The 19,276-nt window shown below is 45.5% G+C and overlaps 2 protein-coding genes and 1 pseudogene across 4 annotated transcripts in view; 1 reads left to right on the forward strand and 2 right to left on the reverse strand.

The window, feature by feature from the left end:
- Window positions 1-10,492, reverse strand: part of RNF170 (ring finger protein 170) — a 34,786-nt gene extending 24,294 nt beyond the window's left edge. The window contains exons 1-3 of one of the 2 annotated variants that reach the window (XM_069572725.1): window positions 9,988-10,160; window positions 9,406-9,508; window positions 3,581-3,724 (exon numbers count right to left, since the gene is read on the reverse strand). In XM_069572725.1, coding sequence (XP_069428826.1) covers window positions 3,581-3,717 — 137 coding nt within the window. In that variant the 5' untranslated portion in view covers window positions 3,718-3,724; window positions 9,406-9,508; window positions 9,988-10,160. Of the gene's footprint in view, window positions 1-3,580; window positions 3,725-9,405; window positions 9,509-9,987 lie in introns of both variants that reach the window. The other variant, XM_069572724.1, reaches the window with a different exon arrangement.
- HOOK3 (hook microtubule tethering protein 3) overlaps window positions 10,030-19,276 on the forward strand; it is an 84,897-nt gene continuing 75,650 nt past the window's right edge. The window contains exons 1-2 of one of the 2 annotated variants that reach the window (XM_069572721.1): window positions 10,030-10,418; window positions 18,801-18,886. In XM_069572721.1, coding sequence (XP_069428822.1) covers window positions 10,362-10,418; window positions 18,801-18,886 — 143 coding nt within the window. In that variant the 5' untranslated portion in view covers window positions 10,030-10,361. The remainder of the gene's footprint in view (window positions 10,419-18,800; window positions 18,887-19,276) is intronic. The other variant, XM_070289506.1, reaches the window with a different exon arrangement.
- On the reverse strand, window positions 18,180-18,656 carry LOC138430793 (large ribosomal subunit protein eL24-like; annotated as a pseudogene).

Genomic DNA, 19,276 nt, shown 5'->3' on the forward strand with positions numbered 1-19,276 from the left:
ACACCCCAGTGCAGCCCGTGAAGCTACACAGAATAAACCTTTCTCTTCTTCAACAAAACACACCCTTGCCATATGGAAAGCCTGCACATCCTACAGTCTTTCCCCTAAGCGAGATATCCCCAGTTCTTTCAGGCATCTGTATATGGTTTGTATCCGTAGCTTTGGCCATTTCGATAACCTCTCCTCAATCTTTTCCAGTTTAAAATGCTTGACCCAAGCTGAATATAATCTATATGCAAACTTTATCTGATTATTCTGATTAACACACTCTAATGCTGGTAAGCTTTTGACATCTACAATATATGGCTGCCTTACTAATAGAAACTTATTTTGCGTTTCCCATCACTGCAGCCTGTGAGGAAATAACTTTTACTTACAAGTAATAATTATCCCTAGTAGAGAAATTAGAAAAATAAAACTATTTTTCAATAAAATTAATTTATAAAAATCTGTCTTAAAAACAAAATGGGCTACTTGACCTATGGTTTTGTGAGGTGTCTTGCACTTAATTCCCACTCAACAACTTATCCTGCTGCTGCTGCTAAGTCACTTCAGTCGTGTCCAACTCTGTACGACCCCACAGACGGCAGCCCACCAGGCTCCCCCGTCCCTGGCATTCTCCAGGCAAGAACACTGGAGTGGCTGCCATTTCCTTCTCCAGTGCACGAAGATGAAAAGTGACAGTGAAGTCGCTCAGTCCTGACTCTGAGTGACCCCACGGACTGCAGCCCACCAGGCTCCTCCATCCATGGGATTTTCCAGGCAAGAGTACTGGAGCGGGGTGCCGTTGCCTTCTCCTCAACAGTTTACCATGGATACTTTCAAATAACGATAAATTCGTATCTATACCCCACTCTTAATAGGTAAGGAACAAATTTTTTTTGGAATTTACCTAGCCACAACTCATTTTAAAAGCAGCTTTATTGAGATACAATTAATCACCACAGTCAATTTTAGAATACTTTCATCACTTCAAAAAGAAACATTCAGCTGTCACTCCCTACACCTCCACCTTCCACTCTAGTCCCTCTAGAATCTACAATCTACCACGAATCTACTTTCTGTCCCTGCAGATTCTCCTATTGTGGACACACAAACAGACTCCAACACACGGCCTTTTGTGTCTGGCTTATGTCCCTTAGCGCAGTGTTTTCAACTTTCCTCCATAAGGCAGCATGCATACTTCAGTGTGCCGTTTCTTTTCATAGTTGAACGATATTCCTTTGCATGGACCTACCACGTTTTGTTTATCCATTTTCCTGCTGATGGATCCAGTCATCTGTTTCCACCTTTTGGATATTAGGAACAATCCTGCTGTAAACACTCCTGTAGGCATTTTTACATGGAGATATGCTTTCATTTCTCACCGTACATATTCATGGGAGTGAAACTTCTAGGACACACGGCAACACTGTGTTTAGTCATTTGAGGAACCGATGGCTTTCCAAAGTGCCTGCACTACCAGTGTATGAGGGTTCCAATTTCCCCACATCCCCAACAATCATTATTATTTGACTTTTTGAACCCAGCCATCCCAGTGAAGTGGGTGTGAAGCTGTATCTTACTGTGGTTTCGTTTGCATTTCCCTGAATGACTAACGATGTCAGGCATGTGTTTACATACTTGTTGGCCATTTATACATCTTTGGAGGAATGCCTATTCTGGTCCTTTGCCCATTTATTAACTGTGTTATTTGTCTTTTTGTTAGCGAGTTTTGAGTTCTCTACATATTCAGACATAAGAGCCTATGTCTGAAATATTTTAGATCAGACATGTGATCTGAACTTTCTTCCATTCAGTGAACTGACTTTTCATTGTCTTGATGACGGTCTTTGAAGCAAAAAAAAAAGTTGTTACTTTTGATGAATTCCAATTTATCTATTTTCTTTTGTTGATCATGCCTGTGGCATCATATCTAAGAATCTCCATGATTTACTCCTAGAGTTTTATAGTTTTAGCTCTTACATTTAAATCTTTGATTCATCTTGAGTTAATTTGTGTATATGATAGTCAACTTTATTCTTTTGCATGTAGGTAACCTTGCCAACAAAGGTCCGTCTAGTCAAGGCTATGGTTTTTCCTGTGGTCATGTATGGATGTGAGAGTTGGACTGTGAAGAAAGCTGAGCGCCAAAGAATTGATGCTTTTGAACTGTGGTGTTAGAGAAGACTTGAGAGTCCCTTGGACTGCAAGGAGATCCAACCAGTCCATTCTAAAGGAGATCAGTCCTGGGATTTCTTTGGAAGGAATGATACTAAAGCTGAAGCTCCAGTACTTTGGCCACCTCATGCGAAGAGTTGACTCATTGGAAAAGACTCTGATGCTGGGAGGGATATGACAGAGGATGAGATGGCTGGATGGCATCACTGACTTGATGGACGTGAGTCTGAGTGAACTCCGGGAGTTGGTAATGGACAGGGAGGCCTGGCGTGCTGCAATTCATGGGGTGGCAAAGGGTCGTCAGACACGACTGAGCGACTGAACTGAACTGAACCTTGTCCCAACATCATTTGTTGAACTCTTTCCCTACTGAAAGGTGTTGGTGCCACTGTCAAAAACCAGCCTACCACAGAGGTATAGGATGACCCATTTTTGAATCTTGATTCTGTTTTATCAGTGTATCAGCTACCCTTCTCAATGAACGATCTAATAAATGCGCTTCTGTTTTCTTCTTCAACCCACTTGCTAATGGAGATGAGTAGAACAAGCTCAAAGGTCAGAGCCCTACCGAAATTCAGTGTCCTTTTTTGGTTTATATTAAAACATTAGTCAGTACTCCTGGGAATGACCTGTCAATCAGTTATAAACTCAGCAGACAGTAAATCCGCTATCATCTGGGTCATTTTTTCCCCACTATGCCCACAAGTGTGTCGCCAAGTACCGTGAAAGTGTTCTACTGAAACCAACATAATGTCACCCTAACTCAGAAACTAACCATGCGGAAGTAGAAGAGAATGTTCACACCCTGTTCAATAATCCTTTCTTAATTTTTATAAGAAACGAAAAGATCTGTAGTTTTTGGAATTAATCTCTTTTCTATTTTATATTTTTTTGCTCATTTCTGTTTTCAGTGATACATATGAAATTAACCTCTATTTGTCAGTATTTACATTTCTCGTTTATTACCTTGTCTCTGTACTGGCATATAGACATCTGAGATCTTTAAGTATTATTCCTGATTCTACAACAGTAACTTTAATTCTAATTTTAAGTCCCTCTACATTGCCCAAGGTATTTTTTGGCCCCAGGTTTTTTCATTTAAACATGAAAATATATTTGCGCCTATTATTATCAGCTGCAAGTTGATGAATTCAATTATGAAATTTACAAGTTAAAACTGTGACAGTCCAACAGAAAATATTAACATTTCATTCAAAATATGGATGACAAATTTAAATGTTTTTTTTTTGACTGGAAAATGTTGATGGCAGGAAAATAAAATACCTTAATACATATTCACAGTCACTGAAGTCTAGTACTTCCTTTTCACAGTAAGTATTAAACATTACTAGGCACAGTCAGCGAGTCAGTTGCCCTTGGAAATATGCATTATTTCAATTCTTTTGTCCTTTAGTCTCACCTGAAAAGTGCATATACCAGGGTAGCAACCAAAGCGAAACTGACCACAACCGCCGCAAGTACTTGGTCACTTACTCCTTCTATGACTGAATCATCATCCAGTTTCAAACTTTGAACTTCACCTTGATATCTGGCCATTCCAGGTCTAAAAGGAAAAGAAACAAGACGAAGATTACAAACAATACAGTGAAAATGAAATATATCCATTAAAAACAACACAAATGTAGCTGACCTGATATATTTTTAGTGCCCACTTGCAGTAGGTTGCATTAGAGGATAACTCCAGCAATGAGGTTTTTTTTTTTTAAATTATTAAAGAATAGGACTTCCCTGCTGGTCTACTGGTTAAAAATCCGCCTGCCAATGCAGGGGACAGGGGTCTGATCTTTGATCTGGGAAGATCCCACCCGCCTCAGGGCAACTAAGTCCGCTGAGCCACAACTACCGAGCCCGCGAGCCTAGGGCCTGTGCTCTGCAACGCGAGAGTAGCCCCTACTTGCTGCAACCAGAGAAAGCCTGCACACAGCAATGAAGGCCCAGCACAGACAAAAATAAAAAATAAAACTGTTAAGGGATAAAAGACATTCCTCATGCCTAGAGGCTCTTTGCTTACTCCTGCACACCACATGCATTCCCCATAGATCACACCCCATCCTGTCCCTCACGGCACTGAACGTGCATCATGGAATGTGCCACGCACGGACGGGGGAGGAAAGACAGCCTGCTTCCGCAAACACTCCTGCATTACCTGGCACGCTGTCCTGTACACAGCAGGACCTAATAAACAGGAGCGACTTACCTTACTTACGGTGTTAGTAATTTGAAAAGTTGAAAAGACCATAGAACATATGACCTTTTATAGCTATCCTGAGACTGCTTGAATTAACACAAATTCTGGTGCTTGGAAAACTATCGGTCTCACCTGGGACTAAGCTTAGCTTATGGTTCAGAATTCTGTGAACTGCTTGGAAGTCAGAATGACTCTCAGGTTGAATTTCCTTATGAGGAGACAAGGGAACATATGAAAGGGTCCTTCCCAGTTGAGAAAGTTATCACTCAACTGGAGGAAAATAGTACCTGATTTCTGTAAGTATGAGGGAAATTAGCCAGACCACATCAGAGTTCAAATATCACAGGTAATTCCTATTTCTTTCAGATGACAAACACTGAAGTTACTTAAAATCTTATAAGACACCTAAAGGGAAATAAAGGCAATAAATATTCAATGACATATATACAACTATTTATAAATAAAATCCTCTATTTGTATAATGTACTGCCCTGAAAATAGCTTTTATTCAATGTCATCGTTAATCAGGTGAGTTTCTGTTAAAAGGAAACTTTGAGTGTGAAACTCTTAACACTTTAGAAAAGGACCTGAAAAACTAGTAAGAAAATGAATGACCTCTCATGGAAGAAACTTAAGCAAACAAACAGATCAAAGACGGCTTTCATCGGCTTTACACATAGTAATGGCCTGATGCATCAGGAACTTTCTAATGACAGGTTTTGAGTATCCTTAATGAAAGCACACACCACGAATTCAGAGAAGGAGTTTTCCCCTCAGGATTTTATTCAAAAGAACACTCAGATAAACAGCCAACTGAAGAAAACAGCCTCCAACAATCTCGGGAAAATTACGCGGACAATTTAGATTTTTATTATGGTCAGGTTGCCTCTGTTTAAATTGAGATGCTGGGCCGTGTCAGAAGTCCTAAGGGCAGTGAGGATGACTCACATCTGCTCAGAGATAAGCAAATGTTATCCCACGTCAAGATTCCCAGCCTCTAATTACTCAATCAGGTTGCGAGGATTCCCTCATATGCTGTACATGTTGAGAGTTTATTACTTTGTCCTTAAAAAAAGTATACGGGTTGCATTTGTTTCCGTGTTCTTCCAGGTGTAATAAGTGATAATGTGACTAGATTCTACTGTATAAACTATACATATATATTTGTGTGTATATATGTACACACACACACTATATATTCCTTTTTTATTGGAGTATGCTGCTTTATAATGCTGTGTCAGTTTCTGCTGTACAATGATGTGACTCAGCTATAAGTATACATATACCCCCTCCCTCTTTCCCTCTTGAGCCTCCCTCCCCCCACCCCCATCCCCCTCCGCTAGGTCATCACAAAGCCCTGGGATCAGCTATGCTATACAGCAGGTTTGCCACTAGCTGTTTTACACATGGCAGTGTATGTTATGTCAAGCCCAATCTCCCAACTCATCCCACTCTTCCCTATAACTGAATCACTCTGCTGTACCCCTGAAACTAACGAAACACTGCAAATCAACTACAGTTCAATAAAAAATGTATATATATGCACATACTCTACTGAATAAATACATGCCTTCTACCAACGACACTCTTAAGATACTGCTTTCTTCACATTTCCGAGAGCTCAGAGATCCAGGATACTTTGCGTGTTGCAGGATCCTGTAAAGTTATTTGCACCATCTTATAGCAAAAGTGTCCAGTGTTGTTGAAACGAAGAGTCACTTTTTATTTCCACAAATTCTAGTGTTAGTGAAGAAGGTGCCTGGGCTGAGAGATGGTGGGAAGGGCAGAGACAGCTGGGAAGTTTCACAGAGGAACCTGTGGTCCTTTCGGCTGCCTTTCCCTGTCATGTGGAAACCCCAGCCCTCGCACGGACAACTGCTAACAGTGTCTGATTGGCTTGTTGGGGGTTTCAATAGTTAACTTCCGCCAGCAGTCTCTCTTATCATCAAAGTCAAAAAAGGACCTGTAGGAGTTAATGGCTCAGAAATGAGGTATTGATACCACCACTTCAGTTTGGAAAGAGGCCCATCTAAGACTACAGGGGATAAACAATAAAAAGAAATCATCTACTTGAAGAGATGACTTGAAAATGAGTTCCAATGTCAACCTGAACTCCAGTCCTCCAGGTTCTACTGGCCTGAGACAAAACGGTGCTGCTGATTGTGACCAAGGGCGCGGGTTCTCAGCTCAAGCCCAGGCACTGTGGGGGGGCCTGGAGGCCCAGAGTTCGGCTCCGATTCTGCTGTCACTTAAATCTCTCAGGACCGCCCATTCTCTGCAAAAGGAAAAGGCTGGGATTTGAGGATTTCTTAATTTCCTTTTACCACCACACTTCTCTGATTCAGAGTTTTTTGGGATTAAAAAAAAATCAATAAGAGGCAGGAAAGGTAAATAGCAAAGGTTAAAGCACTTAGAAGTGGGCAGCTGGCCTGGGAGAGCCAGATTCATATCTTTCCCAGGATAAAATTCTACAGTCTGAATTCTTTTCCAGGATGTATTACTTTAATAATAAACACAAAGGCCAGTGCCTGCTTCCTCCCTTCAGGGATGAAAATTAGGCTTAAGTGCTCAAAGATTTAAGACGGCTACTATTCCTACCAAGCACCTTAGAGACTGCTGGTTTCCAGGAGGTGGGCACCTTCTGAAGACCTCAGTGACAGGCACTGCAGGGCCTCACACTAAATGCACTGAACGCACCACTTGCTTGAAACCCCAAGGAAAGGGTATGAAATTTATAAAACATAGTATCTCATCTATTTCACAGGAGCCTGTTAAATGAAAATAAGCAATTAGTACCCTGTCTTTAACTATTTGAGATTTACAGAAACAAAACACATCGATCTTGGGAATGGTGTTGATAACTGATAGAAGAGGAACTGATTTCCGCACTGGCCTTCATTACTGCTTAGCTGGCCAAGTCTCATCGAGTAGCTTAATATATTGAAGAAGAACGAGTTTTGCAGTCAGACAACTGCGTACTCGTACAAAATCTGGGTCTCAGCTTCCTCGTAAATAAAATACATAAAATTAACTATGTTGAACTTTTTTGGCAAAAAAAAAAAAAAAAACAACCCTTGTTTTGTGGAGTTGATGAGATAATAAAGGAAAATCATGTGGCATGTTGGCAGGCTCTCAATAAATGGAAGCTATGATACTTTGATTACTATTATTAACCATCTTCAAGGAGTCCAGGAAACCATGATAAAACTTAGCCACGCCTTCCCCACAACTGCATTAAGTAGCATCCAAGCCCTCTTTAATCAGAGCTCTAAGTATGTATTTCTTGGGAGGACTGGATAAACTTGGCACATTGCCACGAAAGACACCACCGTGTTTACGTGAAGCTGATAAAACAGCTGCAGATGAGAACTAACTTCCAAGTAACCAGAGAAAGGAGAGAGCTAAGACAAGTCCCACTCGCTTCCCTTTGGTCTTTTCCAAAGCTTTCAGGAAAAAAACCAGCACAAACAGAGGAAGTGTAGGAAATTCCATAACTTCAAAGGAGAAAACTCAATGTCTTTTTACCCAAATTCATGTAGAAACACGGCTTTTGCAGACAACTACTCACATGCAAGAAGTTTTTAATACGATTTCCTTCATGGAGGGGAACTGCAGCTACCGAATGGAAAGCTCAAGAACACATCACACACAAGCGTATTGTGGGTGAGCCCTCAAACCTGAGACCTGGGAGGCCGAGGTCAAAGGCCTGAGAAAGGGAGCAGGTGGAGCAAAGATGCTCACATGGGACAGGCCTTCCAGAAAGGATCCACATTCCAAGAATCGGCTGCATGGGAGGGCAGACCGACTTACTGACTTCACTTGCCTAACAAGGCAAACGGTCACTTACAAGCGCCAGGGAGCCTACAGAAATAACCTAGCTCAGAATGTAGAAACTCTGGTTCCACAAAGGTCCAGAGGCACCAACAGAGGAAACAAGGGCAGATGAGGTACATTTTATACTTCTAAAGGTTTCTCTGCCTTTAAAATAAAATGCTGTAGGGGAGAATATTTAAAAGGCCGCTGAGAAGACTTCCGGTAAGATTTTCTACATTCACAAAATGAAAAATCTGATAACTGGTACTCTGAAAAGCATCACTAAAACCTCAATGCTGGGACTTTCCCGGTGGTCCACTGATTAAGAATTTGCCTTGCAGTACAGGGGACGCTGGTTCAATCCCTGGTCAGGGAACTAAGACCCTACAGGCCACAGGGCAACTAACACAAACTATTGAGCACAGGTGCCATAACTAGAGATCTTGCTTGCCTCAACAAGATTCCCTGTGCTGCAGCGAAAACCTGATGCAGCCAAATCTACATGTATGGAAAACAAGCAAATAAACAAACTCAATGGTGTCTTGGCAGTTCTGAAAGCTCTATGACAAAACCTAGTCTTAATGGATAAAGGGGGCTCCAAAACCTAGTCTTAATGGGAAAAGGGGGCTCCAGGAACTGCAAACCAAAGAAAGGTGTGTGCTGGGAAGCTAATTTTGCTGCACCACAAATAAAAGTCTGGCATCATACAGTAAAGTTATGCATACCCTATACCTCAAAAATTCTAGGATTCAAAGGCATCTGCTGCTACTGCTGCTAAGTCGCTTCAGTCGTGTCCAACTCTGTGCGACCCTGTAGACGGCAGCCCACTAGGCTCCTCTGTCCCTGGGATTCTCCAGGCAAGAATACTGGAGTGGGTTGCCATTTCCTTCTCCAATGCAGGAAAGTGAAAGTGAAGTCACTCAGTCGTGCGGGACTCTGTGACCCCATGGACTGCAGCCTAAGAGGCTCCTCCGTCCATAGGATTTTCCAGGCAAGAGTACTGGACTCGGTTGCCATTGCCTTCTCCGTCAAAGGCATCTATTCCCCCAAAAAACTTACACGTGGCACCAGTCTACAGAGATAAGAATGTTAGAGTATTGGTCTTAGCCGCAAACTAGAAAAGCAAAATTTGCCCATTGACAGTAGCATGGACAGACAGTTATATTCATACAGTGGAGTACTAGACAGCAGTGAAAACTATCTATGGATCTACACAAACTTACTAGGAATTGAAAGCCACGAAATGACACACACAATTTCGCAGAAGTTCAAAAGCAGGCAGAGTAAAAACGGCGTGGTCTAGGCATGCAGACGCCGGTGGGAAAGCTATAAAGAAATGTAAGAAAGTGAGTATCACAGAAGTCAGTGGACGGAGGAGGGAAGGTGCTCAGAAAGGGAACAGGAGGTGGGGGAGGCAATGCTGTTTTTTCACCTGCTTGTTTATTACTAACTAGTCTTCAGGCACGCACTGTGTGTGCACTTTTCTGCACACGCCTCGCCTAATGATTCATCGGTAACGCTGCAGAGGGTGCATGCTCTGGAACGGGGCGGGGGGGTGGGGGTGAAGGCCAGTCCCCTGGCCACTGGGCAAGGAGGGCCAGGCCGCGGTGCTCCGGGGAGGGGTGGGGGGGACCGGCGGCACCACCCTCCCCGCCCCCCCTCGCCGCCCCCCAAGTCCCCCGCCTCCCCGGGCCGCGAGGTCCGCGCGCCCCGAGCTCGCCACGTCGGCCGTCCGGCGCGGGCGCCCGGGGCCGCCCGCCGTCCCGCCCGGGCCCGGGGCCCCGCCGGCGCTCAGCCGCGCGTACCTCTGCAGCGCCGGGGACGCCTTGCAGCTCCGGGCGACCGAGGCGCAGAGTGTTTCCGGGGCCTCCCGCCGCCCCCGCGGGCACCACTGGCCGCGGCCCCCGCCTCCTCCTCCTCCCGCGGGCCCGGGCGCGGGCGCGGCGCACGCGCGCTGCGCGCTTCCGTGCGCGGGGGCGGCCGGCGGGCTGGGCCGTGCGCGGCGCGGGCCGGCGGGCGGGGCGGGGGCCGGGCGAGGCGGCGGCGGCGCGCCGGTGACGCTGCGGGAGCCGCGGCGGCCTCCAGCGCCGGGCGGAGTCGGCGGCCGCGCGGAGGACGCAGCCCGGGCCGCGCCGCGGGCCTTCAGGCGGGGCGGGGCGGCCGGAGCCGCGGCGGGAAGATGTTCAACGTGGAGACCCTGGAGCGGGCGGAGCTGTGCGAGAGCCTCCTCACTTGGGTAGGTGGGCGACGCGCTCCGGATGGGGGGCCCCGACCTCCGCCAGGCCGCCGTCCCGGGGTCCCCCACCCCCCCACCCCGCGCCCGGCCGGCGCTGCCGTCACATCCGGGGCGCGGGGCCCCCGGTGCTGGGCGGAGGCCGGGGCCCGCCGCGGGGACGGGGGGTGGGGGCGCTCCCGGGACCCCGGCCCGAAGCTCCCGCCTTTGTTGTCACGCTGGCAGGACGGCGCAGCCCCGGGCGGGGCGGGGCGGGGGGAGCCGCGCGGGGAGGCGGGCAGGGGGGCTTCCACGGAGGCCCATTCCGGGCATCCGGGAGGAAGGGAGAGGTGCCGGGGAAGGTGCTTGGGATGGAAATAAATCCGCAAGGCTGGGGGATCCGGGCGTCAGTAGTGGGAGTCGACATTTGCGGAGGGGTGGGGGTGAGCGCCACGCTGTGGCATTCTCAATTTTCAATTATTAAATGTTGATGAAAATCTTACATGTGCCTGTAAAGGTGTTTCGTTCTCACGCCAAAAACCGTGCCTGTAGCAGCCTTTTCTACAGCTGAACATTAACACCCAAGCTTGTGTGTTTCTCTTGAGTGTGGTGTCAGTACCTGGGTTGTGCGTGTGTGTGTGTATCTGCAGAGCCACGGGATGCTTCTTTTGGGGAGATTTTATTTCACTCACTGCTAAAAAACGTTAACTATCACTTTTCGTATCACTTTTACAAGAAGCACTAACATTTATGGAGGTGACTACAGCATATGTATTAATGCTGAAGGTAAGAAACAGATGCCAAACGGATTATATTTAGCGGTGCCTTGGGTGACGAGCTTGGATTGTGGACTTGAGTCTCCTACGTGGGACCTTTGAGCGGAAGGGTTACTGGGGCACTGCCCTAGGCTGGTTGTAACAAATGTAGTGAAAATCGTCTGAGGTTGTCATAATTTGTCTTTCGTCACAGATCAAGTTGTGTTTTCTGAAACAGTATGTACCGCGATAGAGGAGTCTGTTCAGTGACTTTTGCATGAGGCCATTCTTGGAATTTCAGATTGTTTGCAGTAGTGTATAGTTAACACACAGCTTACAGCTAGAGTGAGGTGCAACTTCACGTGGGGAAATGGGTTTCACGGCAGTATTTTAGGGCAAAGACAAAGCTGATAAAGTGTATAATGTAGCCAGAGTTTGACTGGGAGGACAGAGATAAAGGAAAGAATCACCACATTCTTTGATTTTGTGGAAGGACTGGATTTGGCAGAGGTTGTAAACAGAAGGTAGAGGATCTGAAAATGAGCATTTTTGGCCTGTACCTCCCTCAGTGCTAGAAAGAAAAAAGCCAAGAGGGCAAAGATGAAGAAAGGTATTAAATCTGAAGTAGGGCTACATTGTTTAAAGTTTGGAAAGACAAGTCAGGGAGAAAAGGTGTGTTTGAAGGGCATCTGCCAAAAGGCGGTGATCAGTGCAGTGATTTGGGTGAGAAGTGCTGATAAAAGTAACAGAGGAAGAACCACAAAGAGAAGTTTGAAGGGGTACATCATGGCAGCATCTGTTTAAAATCTGGTAAGTTGTTAAGAAAACAGATCATCAAGGTGATCAGCTCCACAGAGTGGTCAAGGGATCCGGCTTTGTAGAAAACAGCCTTTTTGAAATTTCACTGGAAGGCTCATCAAGGAAAGACTCTAAAGGGAAGATAAGAGATTATCAATGACAAAACTGGAGGGCAGAGTCCAAACAAAGATAATCAATTCTAAGACTTGGAAACATTTGTAAACATTGTACGGTTGAATCCTTTCTGAGTAAAGTTGAGTTTTAAACGCTGGGTTTGTTCTTCTAGTTGTTATTACAAATGTGGAAAATGTCTGAAGTAGCTGAAAATGTGCATCTACTCCAGTAGCTCCCCTCCTGTCTGAAGGCCGGATTAATGCCAAAGACAATTCCGAAATGAAAAGTGAGGAAAGAAAATGTATACTGTACATTCCCTGGAAAAGACCGCCCCCCGCATTTGAGATAATCTGCTCTATTTTGCACGAAGTTCTAGCCAACCTGGTTGTGCAATTGCTCCGTGCACAGCAGGTGGAAAGGTAACTGCCCCGCTCAGCAAGACACGGGTGGTTGTTGTCAGTGACACAGAAGCCCCGAGAAGCTGGAAGTTCAGCCTAGGTCATTCAGTCCTTGAGCTTCATATATGGCTACAGCCTCCACATTCAGTCACTGAAGATTGTAATTATGGTCCCGAATATCAAATAAGAGCTTATTTTCACTCCACAGCATTTAGGTTGAGACTAGAGGTATATAGTACATATTAGAAGTTCTTCCACCAGAAATAGTTGAACTAATGCAGAAAACTAAGATCATGGCGTCTGGTCCCATCACTTCATGGGAAATAGATGGGGAAACAGTGGAAACAGTGTCAGACTTTATTTTGGGGGGCTGCAAAATCACTGCAGATGGTGATTGCAGCCATGAAATTAAAAGATGCTTACTCCTTGGAAGGAAAGTTATGGCCAACCTAGATAGCATATTCAAAAGCAGAGACATTACTTTGCCAACAAAGGTCCGTCTAGTCAAGGCTATGGTTTTTCCTGTGGTCATGTGTGGATGTGAGGGTTGGACTGTGAAGAAAGCTGAGTGCCGAAGAATTGATGCTTTTGAACCGTGGTGTTGGAGAAGACTCTTGAGAGTCCCTTGGACTGCAAGGAGATCCAGCCAGTCCATCTTGAAGGAGATCACTCCTGGGTGCTCATTGGAAGGATTGATGCTGAGGCTGAAACTCCAGTACTTTGGCCACCTCATGCGAAGAGTTGACTCATTGGAAAAGACTCTGATGCTGGGAGGGATATGACAGAGGATGAGACGGCTGGATGGCATCACTGACTCGATGGACGTGAGTTTGAGTGAACTTTGGGAGTTGGTGATGGACGGGGAGGCCTGGCGTGCTGGGATTCATGGGGTTGCAAAGAGTCAGACACGACTGAGCGACTGAACTGAACTGAATAGCATCAAGGCACTTGAAATGATAACTGTAGCCACCTGTATAGAAGTCAATTCTGTGGGCCGTCTGATTGCCCCAAATGCTGGCTAAATTCACTATTGTATCAGAGAGGTTAGTCCCAGAACCATACATTCCACATTTTTATTGAAAGAGCAATGTTTGTTAAGAGACAAAGTATCATCCTACCTAGGAAAAATAGTTGAAGCTTAAATTCCAAATCAAAGTGGATGCACCAAGCAAGTTCAGCAGGACGTGCTGGAAAATTTCCACTCTCCCTGTCTCCCCACCCTCTGAGTCAAAATGCACTCTTACCTGTTAGAAAAAGTCTGCCCTACCTGGTACACCTATCAGGCCTCCTTTCTCAACCAGTGCAGGAAACTATTGCTCTTTCCTAGGGTTAAGAGACTGAGAAACTAGAGTCAGGAATGCCCCCAATTAATGGCAGGAAGCTAAGTGGAGCAGGAACCATCCCCACACAGTGACATCCACACACCCTTGTGAATTTTTGTATGCAGTGGCCTGTGAAACAGCGCACTGGTGCTTATAGTTAGGAAGGGTGTGTTTCTACTTACCATTGGTGTCCTCTCCTGGAGAAATAAAGGAGTCAAATGTACAAAAAGACATAGTTTTTAAAAGCTTTAACTGTCTTATTTTCTTTTTTCCTAAGTAGAGGGCCAGTTTAACCTGTTTAGAGTATAGGTTCTGAAATTTGACCACCTGGCTTCAAATCCTGACTTGATTGCATACTAACTGTGGGTAACTTTGGACGAGGAACTTCAGCTGTGTTCAGATTATATTCAGGGTGACACTGAGAAGTGTTTCATATGCATTTAGTATGGATCAACATAATTGCAGGGCTTGTCGAACTACTGGTTGCCTGGTCTGGATTCCAGAGCCTGTAATTCGGGAGGGCTGGGCTAGGATCTGCTGCTCTGCATTTCCAACAGGTTTCCAGGTGGTGCTGTTAGTGATCTGAGCCCCCACGCTGAGAACCACTGCTCCAGAGCAGGGTTTGTTAGCCTTAGCATTGTGGCCGGTCGGGACTGGATCACATTCGTTGTGGGCACTGCCCTGTGCTTCCTGTAAGAGGTTTAATAGTAGCATCCCTGGTGTGTACCTCCTGGATACCAATAGCTCCCACTCAGTTGTTACAACTAGAAGTTTCTCATAGGGAGCAAGATCTCCCCCGGTTGAGAATCACTGCTGTGGAGACAGTCATTCCAGGTGAGCTCGAGCTTTCCCCTTCTCATGATTTTGTGGGGGTGGTGAGTTGGAGCTCCAGTTGGTGTTAATAGAGCTTCTTGGAATTAAAAGAGAGGTTATGACCCTTGAGGCAGAGTTTCATGCCCTAATGTGGTTGACTGCAATTACCTTTAAATTTTAGTCTATTACTATCCTGAAACACCCTGCAGATGTTAACTCAAGAGTTTACGAGAACTGGTAGGTGACAGATTTTTTTTTTTTTTTAATTAAAATACCCATACCACAAAGTTCTTTTGAAGTGCACAATTCAGTGCTCTGTGGTGTGATCACAGATTGTGCAACCATCACTGCTGTCTAATTCCAAGAACATTTTTATCACCTCTGAAGAGAATTCCACAGAGAGAGTCTGTCTGGGACCTGCATTATTTTATCTCAAAGCAGAGATGGACACCTTCACAAGCAGCTAAAAAACCTCAAGAGCCAACTCAGAAAATAATTTTTTGGAAGCCACATTTAAAAAATTAAAATGAAAATAGTTTTAAGTCCCAGGAGAGAAACAGATAAAGTCTTACAAGTAAATTACTTGCATTACTGAATTGCCTGCTTTATTGAGTTTTTTTCTTCTGATTGCCCAGTGGCAGTTTTCTGATCTTTCATCCTTTGCATTTGGTAACGCTTTGGATCAGAGGGCTCCACCTGCCAAACCGGTGCTCTAGCACAGAAGATTATTTGATGAGCTTGTTAAAAATAGACTCCCAGTCCTCTCCAACTTCCCAATTGATTCAGTGTACACCTAGGTCTGGGAACTATTGCTTAAGGCTTTTACAGGTACCTGATGTGCGTTTGTTTTCTCATTCATTCTTAAAGCATCCCTCCAGAAGCTATTTTTCCCAATTCCCAGGTTGAAAAACTGGTATTACAAGAGGTAAAATGGCATATCCAAGGTCACACAGCCAGCAGATTAGGCGCAAACCTGGAGATGGAGTTAGTTGTTTTGTTTTTTGAGGGGAGGGGGACGCCCACGCGGCAGGTGGGATCCTTTTTCCCCAACTAGGGATCAGACCAGTGCCCCCTGCGCCCCCTGCACCCCCTGCACCCCCTGCTTTGGAAGCGTGGAGTCTTAACCGCGGGACTGCCAGTGAAGTCGCTGTAGTTACTGTTTACCTTCCGAGCATGTTCAGTGAGAGGTCTTCTGGGTCAGACTGGGGGTCAGAAGATGAGTGAGGTGTGCACTCACCCGCTGCTCTTTTTTATTGTAAGCCTACAAGAAAGAGATGTATTCAGCAACTGTAGGATGACAGTGCGTATTTAGTTCTTTTTAAACTATTCAATACATTGTCACCACCACATTATCATTGAGAAGGCGATGGGCGCTTGAGGGTGTGGAGTACAATTCAGTGTCATTCCTACAGGTGATGTTTATCGGGTCCATTTATTCATTTACTAACAACATATTGAGCCTCTGCCTCCCATAAGATTAATGTCAGGGGGCCTGACAGGCGCTCTTTCATCACCTCTCCCAAATAGACATCCGAGTGAAAACCACTCACTACAAGATCTTTTAAGTCATTTCCTTAGTTCCCGCTGTGTAACCATCTCCACCCACCAGACTTTGCAGAAAATGTGAAGAAGCTACTGACTGCACTTGTTCATAGCTCTTGGTTTAAAGATTTGATAGATGGCACGGCACAGAGACGTGGACACTGCCCCGCTGTGGGACAGTAGATTGCTGCAGCATTCGTCAGGGGCAGCTTGGCGATATTTATCAGAAACTTTAAAACGTTCATACTCTTTGGTCCAGCAAATTTACTTCTAGGAATATGACCCCGTAAGTAAAACATATTGGAGGCAGATGGTCCCCTGAACATTATTTGCATTGTTTCCATGGTCGTTACCTGGTTTGACCTCAGCTGTGTTAACATGCAGTCAAGGCTATGGTTTTCCCAGTAGTCATGTATGGATGTGAGAGTTGAACCATAAAGAAAGCTGAGCACCGAAGAATTGATGCTTTTGAACTGTGGTGTTGGAGAAGACTCTTGAGAGTCCCTTGGACTGCAAGGAGATCAAACCAGTCTATCCTAAAGGAAATCGGTCCTGAATATTCATTGGCAGGATTGATGCTGAAGCTGAAGCTCCAATACTTTGGCCACCTGATGCGAAGAACTGACTCACTGGGAAAGACCCTGATGCTAAGAAAGATTGAAGGCCAGAGGAGATGGGGACAACAGAGGATGAGATGGTTGGATAGCATCACCGACTCAATGGACGTGAGTGTGAACAAGCTCTGGGAGTTGGTGATGGACAGAGAAGCCTGGCGTGCTGCAGTCCGTGGGGTCGCAAAGAGTTGGACACGACTGAGCGACTGAACTGAATTGAACTGTGTGAACATATAAACCTGTTATGTTAACACAGGCCTCCCTGCCTCCTCCGTGCAGGCCTTTCTTCACGCTGCAGCTGCTGCAATCCTTGTACTATGCAGATGGCTCAGCCTCCCTCTCCTGCTTAGAATCCTTTGCCTGTTTCCCTTGCTCTGAGGATAAAATCCTAACATGGCTTGTGAGGATTTGCAGGATGATGCTTCCTTCTTTAACCGTGTCTTCCACCGTTTACCCTCTTCCCTGTTCTATCCTCTGATGCCCGAACTCTTCCATTTTACTAACCTATAAACTGCAGAGCACAGCGTTTATCTGTTCTCAGAGATTATTTCTTTCCAAGTCCTGGTTGCACTACTGAGTAGAGTCATTGTTGGCTCAGTGTGGTATCTTGCTCAGAAATAACAAATGTGGCTACTGATTCTCAGCTACATCATGTTAGTGGTAATTCATGATATGTTTCAAATCAAAGTGAATTGAGGATATAACTCAGCTGTAGCTGTGATTTCTACATATGTATAAAGCTGATTTGGTTCTTTCTTTTTTCTGGCTGAGCCCCTTGCAGCATGCAGGATCCTGGTTCCCCAATCAGGGATCAAACCCGTGCCCCTAGCCGTGGACGTGCAGAGTCTTAACCCCTGGACCACCAGGAAGTCTCCCACAATACTTTGGTTCTGAGTAAAAGAAATCTCAGCTTGGCCAGATGTAAAGAAGAGATGGATCTCGCATCACAGGAGACTCTGAGGTTTAGTTCGGTTGCTCAGTTTTGGCCTGCAGGACCTCATTCTTCTGTTCCTCTTCTTTGCCATTTACTGCATTGGCCTCATCCTAGCAGTCACAAGATGCCTGCTCATGGCCATTGAAGCCGCCAGCATCCTTATTCACACCAGGGGAGGTTGGCGTTCCTTCCCTGGAAGCCCACGTAAGCCTCTCTCTGCGTCCGTTTGGTCCAGATTGTCTTTGCCTGAGCGCCTGTGAGCCAGTCACTGGCAGAGTGAGTGCAGGTGCCCTGACTTTCTTAGGGAGGATGTTGAATGCGGGGAAGCTGGCCAGCATCCGCCACAGCTCCTTTTACCAAAAGGAAAAACTGGCAGTGCAGCCTGCAGGAAATTCCCCAGAAGGGAAAACATTTCTTACTGTTCTGCTTTTTTTTTTTTAATAGTCAGATCTTTATTTAAAACTCCAATCTGCCAGCTTAGTGTTTTCCACTAGCTCAGGGAGCAGAAGCCTTCATAGGCTTCCCAGCCTTCTGCTGAGAGGCTGCCTTCGTGGGAGCCTTTGCAGCAGCCATCGCTGCCCTTTTAGATGCTTGCTGAGCCTTTTTTGCTTCCTTGGCGGCCCTGCCGGTTTCTTCTCATTGAGCCTTCCGAAGTTCAGGTTCTGATTTCCTCTTGGCCATCACATCAGCAAGAGATGCGCCCGTTTCAGCCCTCTGGAATTTGAGTGCACGGCAGGTTCTTTTCTTTTGAATTTCTTCTGACTGTCCCTTTCTGTGCTTGCTTCTGAAGAGGACAGTCCAGTTGATCTGACGAGGACTCCTCTTGGAGAGGAATGCCAGCTCACATTTCGCATCAAGAAACTGGAAAACCTTCCCATCAGTCCAGGCATAGCACACCACCCCCCCACCCCCATGCCCTGGGTAGATCTTGAACCCGCTGAAATGGCCCAGCTCCACCTTCAGGGCGGCTAATGCCAGAGAGAAGGAAAGATCTGTTCCGCTTTTTAAAAATGTATTCAACTCCAAGATGAGGTAAAGAATCCTGAGAATTCTGCTGTATGGTTAACCGTGAAATCTTTCTTTTCTCTCTCTCTTTTTTTTCCCCCTTTTCTCCAGATCCAGACGTTTAACGTGGACGCGCCATGCCAGACCGTGGAAGATTTAACGAATGGGGTTGTGATGGCCCAGGTTCTTCAAAAGATGTAAGAATAAATTGCTTTATCTTTTTCTGTGTTATGTACATGGATATTTATTAGATTGAAAACATGGCCAAAAAATAAAGTGTTCGCATGACACACGAGTTGCCTGTAGCCTGGGAACTGAGCAGCACGTGGTTTTGGTGGTCCATGCTTATTTCAGCTGCAGGGCAGTTAAGGCTGCAATGTTACAATACTCTAGCAGGTTTGGAATTCTTCGTGTGTTTTCAGCAAGTGTGGCAGACATTTTCATGTAAGCATCCCAATTTTGCCATTCTAGAACGCTCTTAAGAGGCTTCCTCTTTCTGTAGGACTCTGCCCAGATGTCTCATCAGCAAGGCTTATATTTTTATATTTTATAAATATGTTTCCTTTATAGAATAAAGGAAAGGCATG

Source organism: Ovis canadensis, chromosome 26 (genome assembly GCF_042477335.2).
Source record: "Ovis canadensis isolate MfBH-ARS-UI-01 breed Bighorn chromosome 26, ARS-UI_OviCan_v2, whole genome shotgun sequence".
Lineage (NCBI taxonomy): Eukaryota > Metazoa > Chordata > Mammalia > Artiodactyla > Bovidae > Ovis > Ovis canadensis.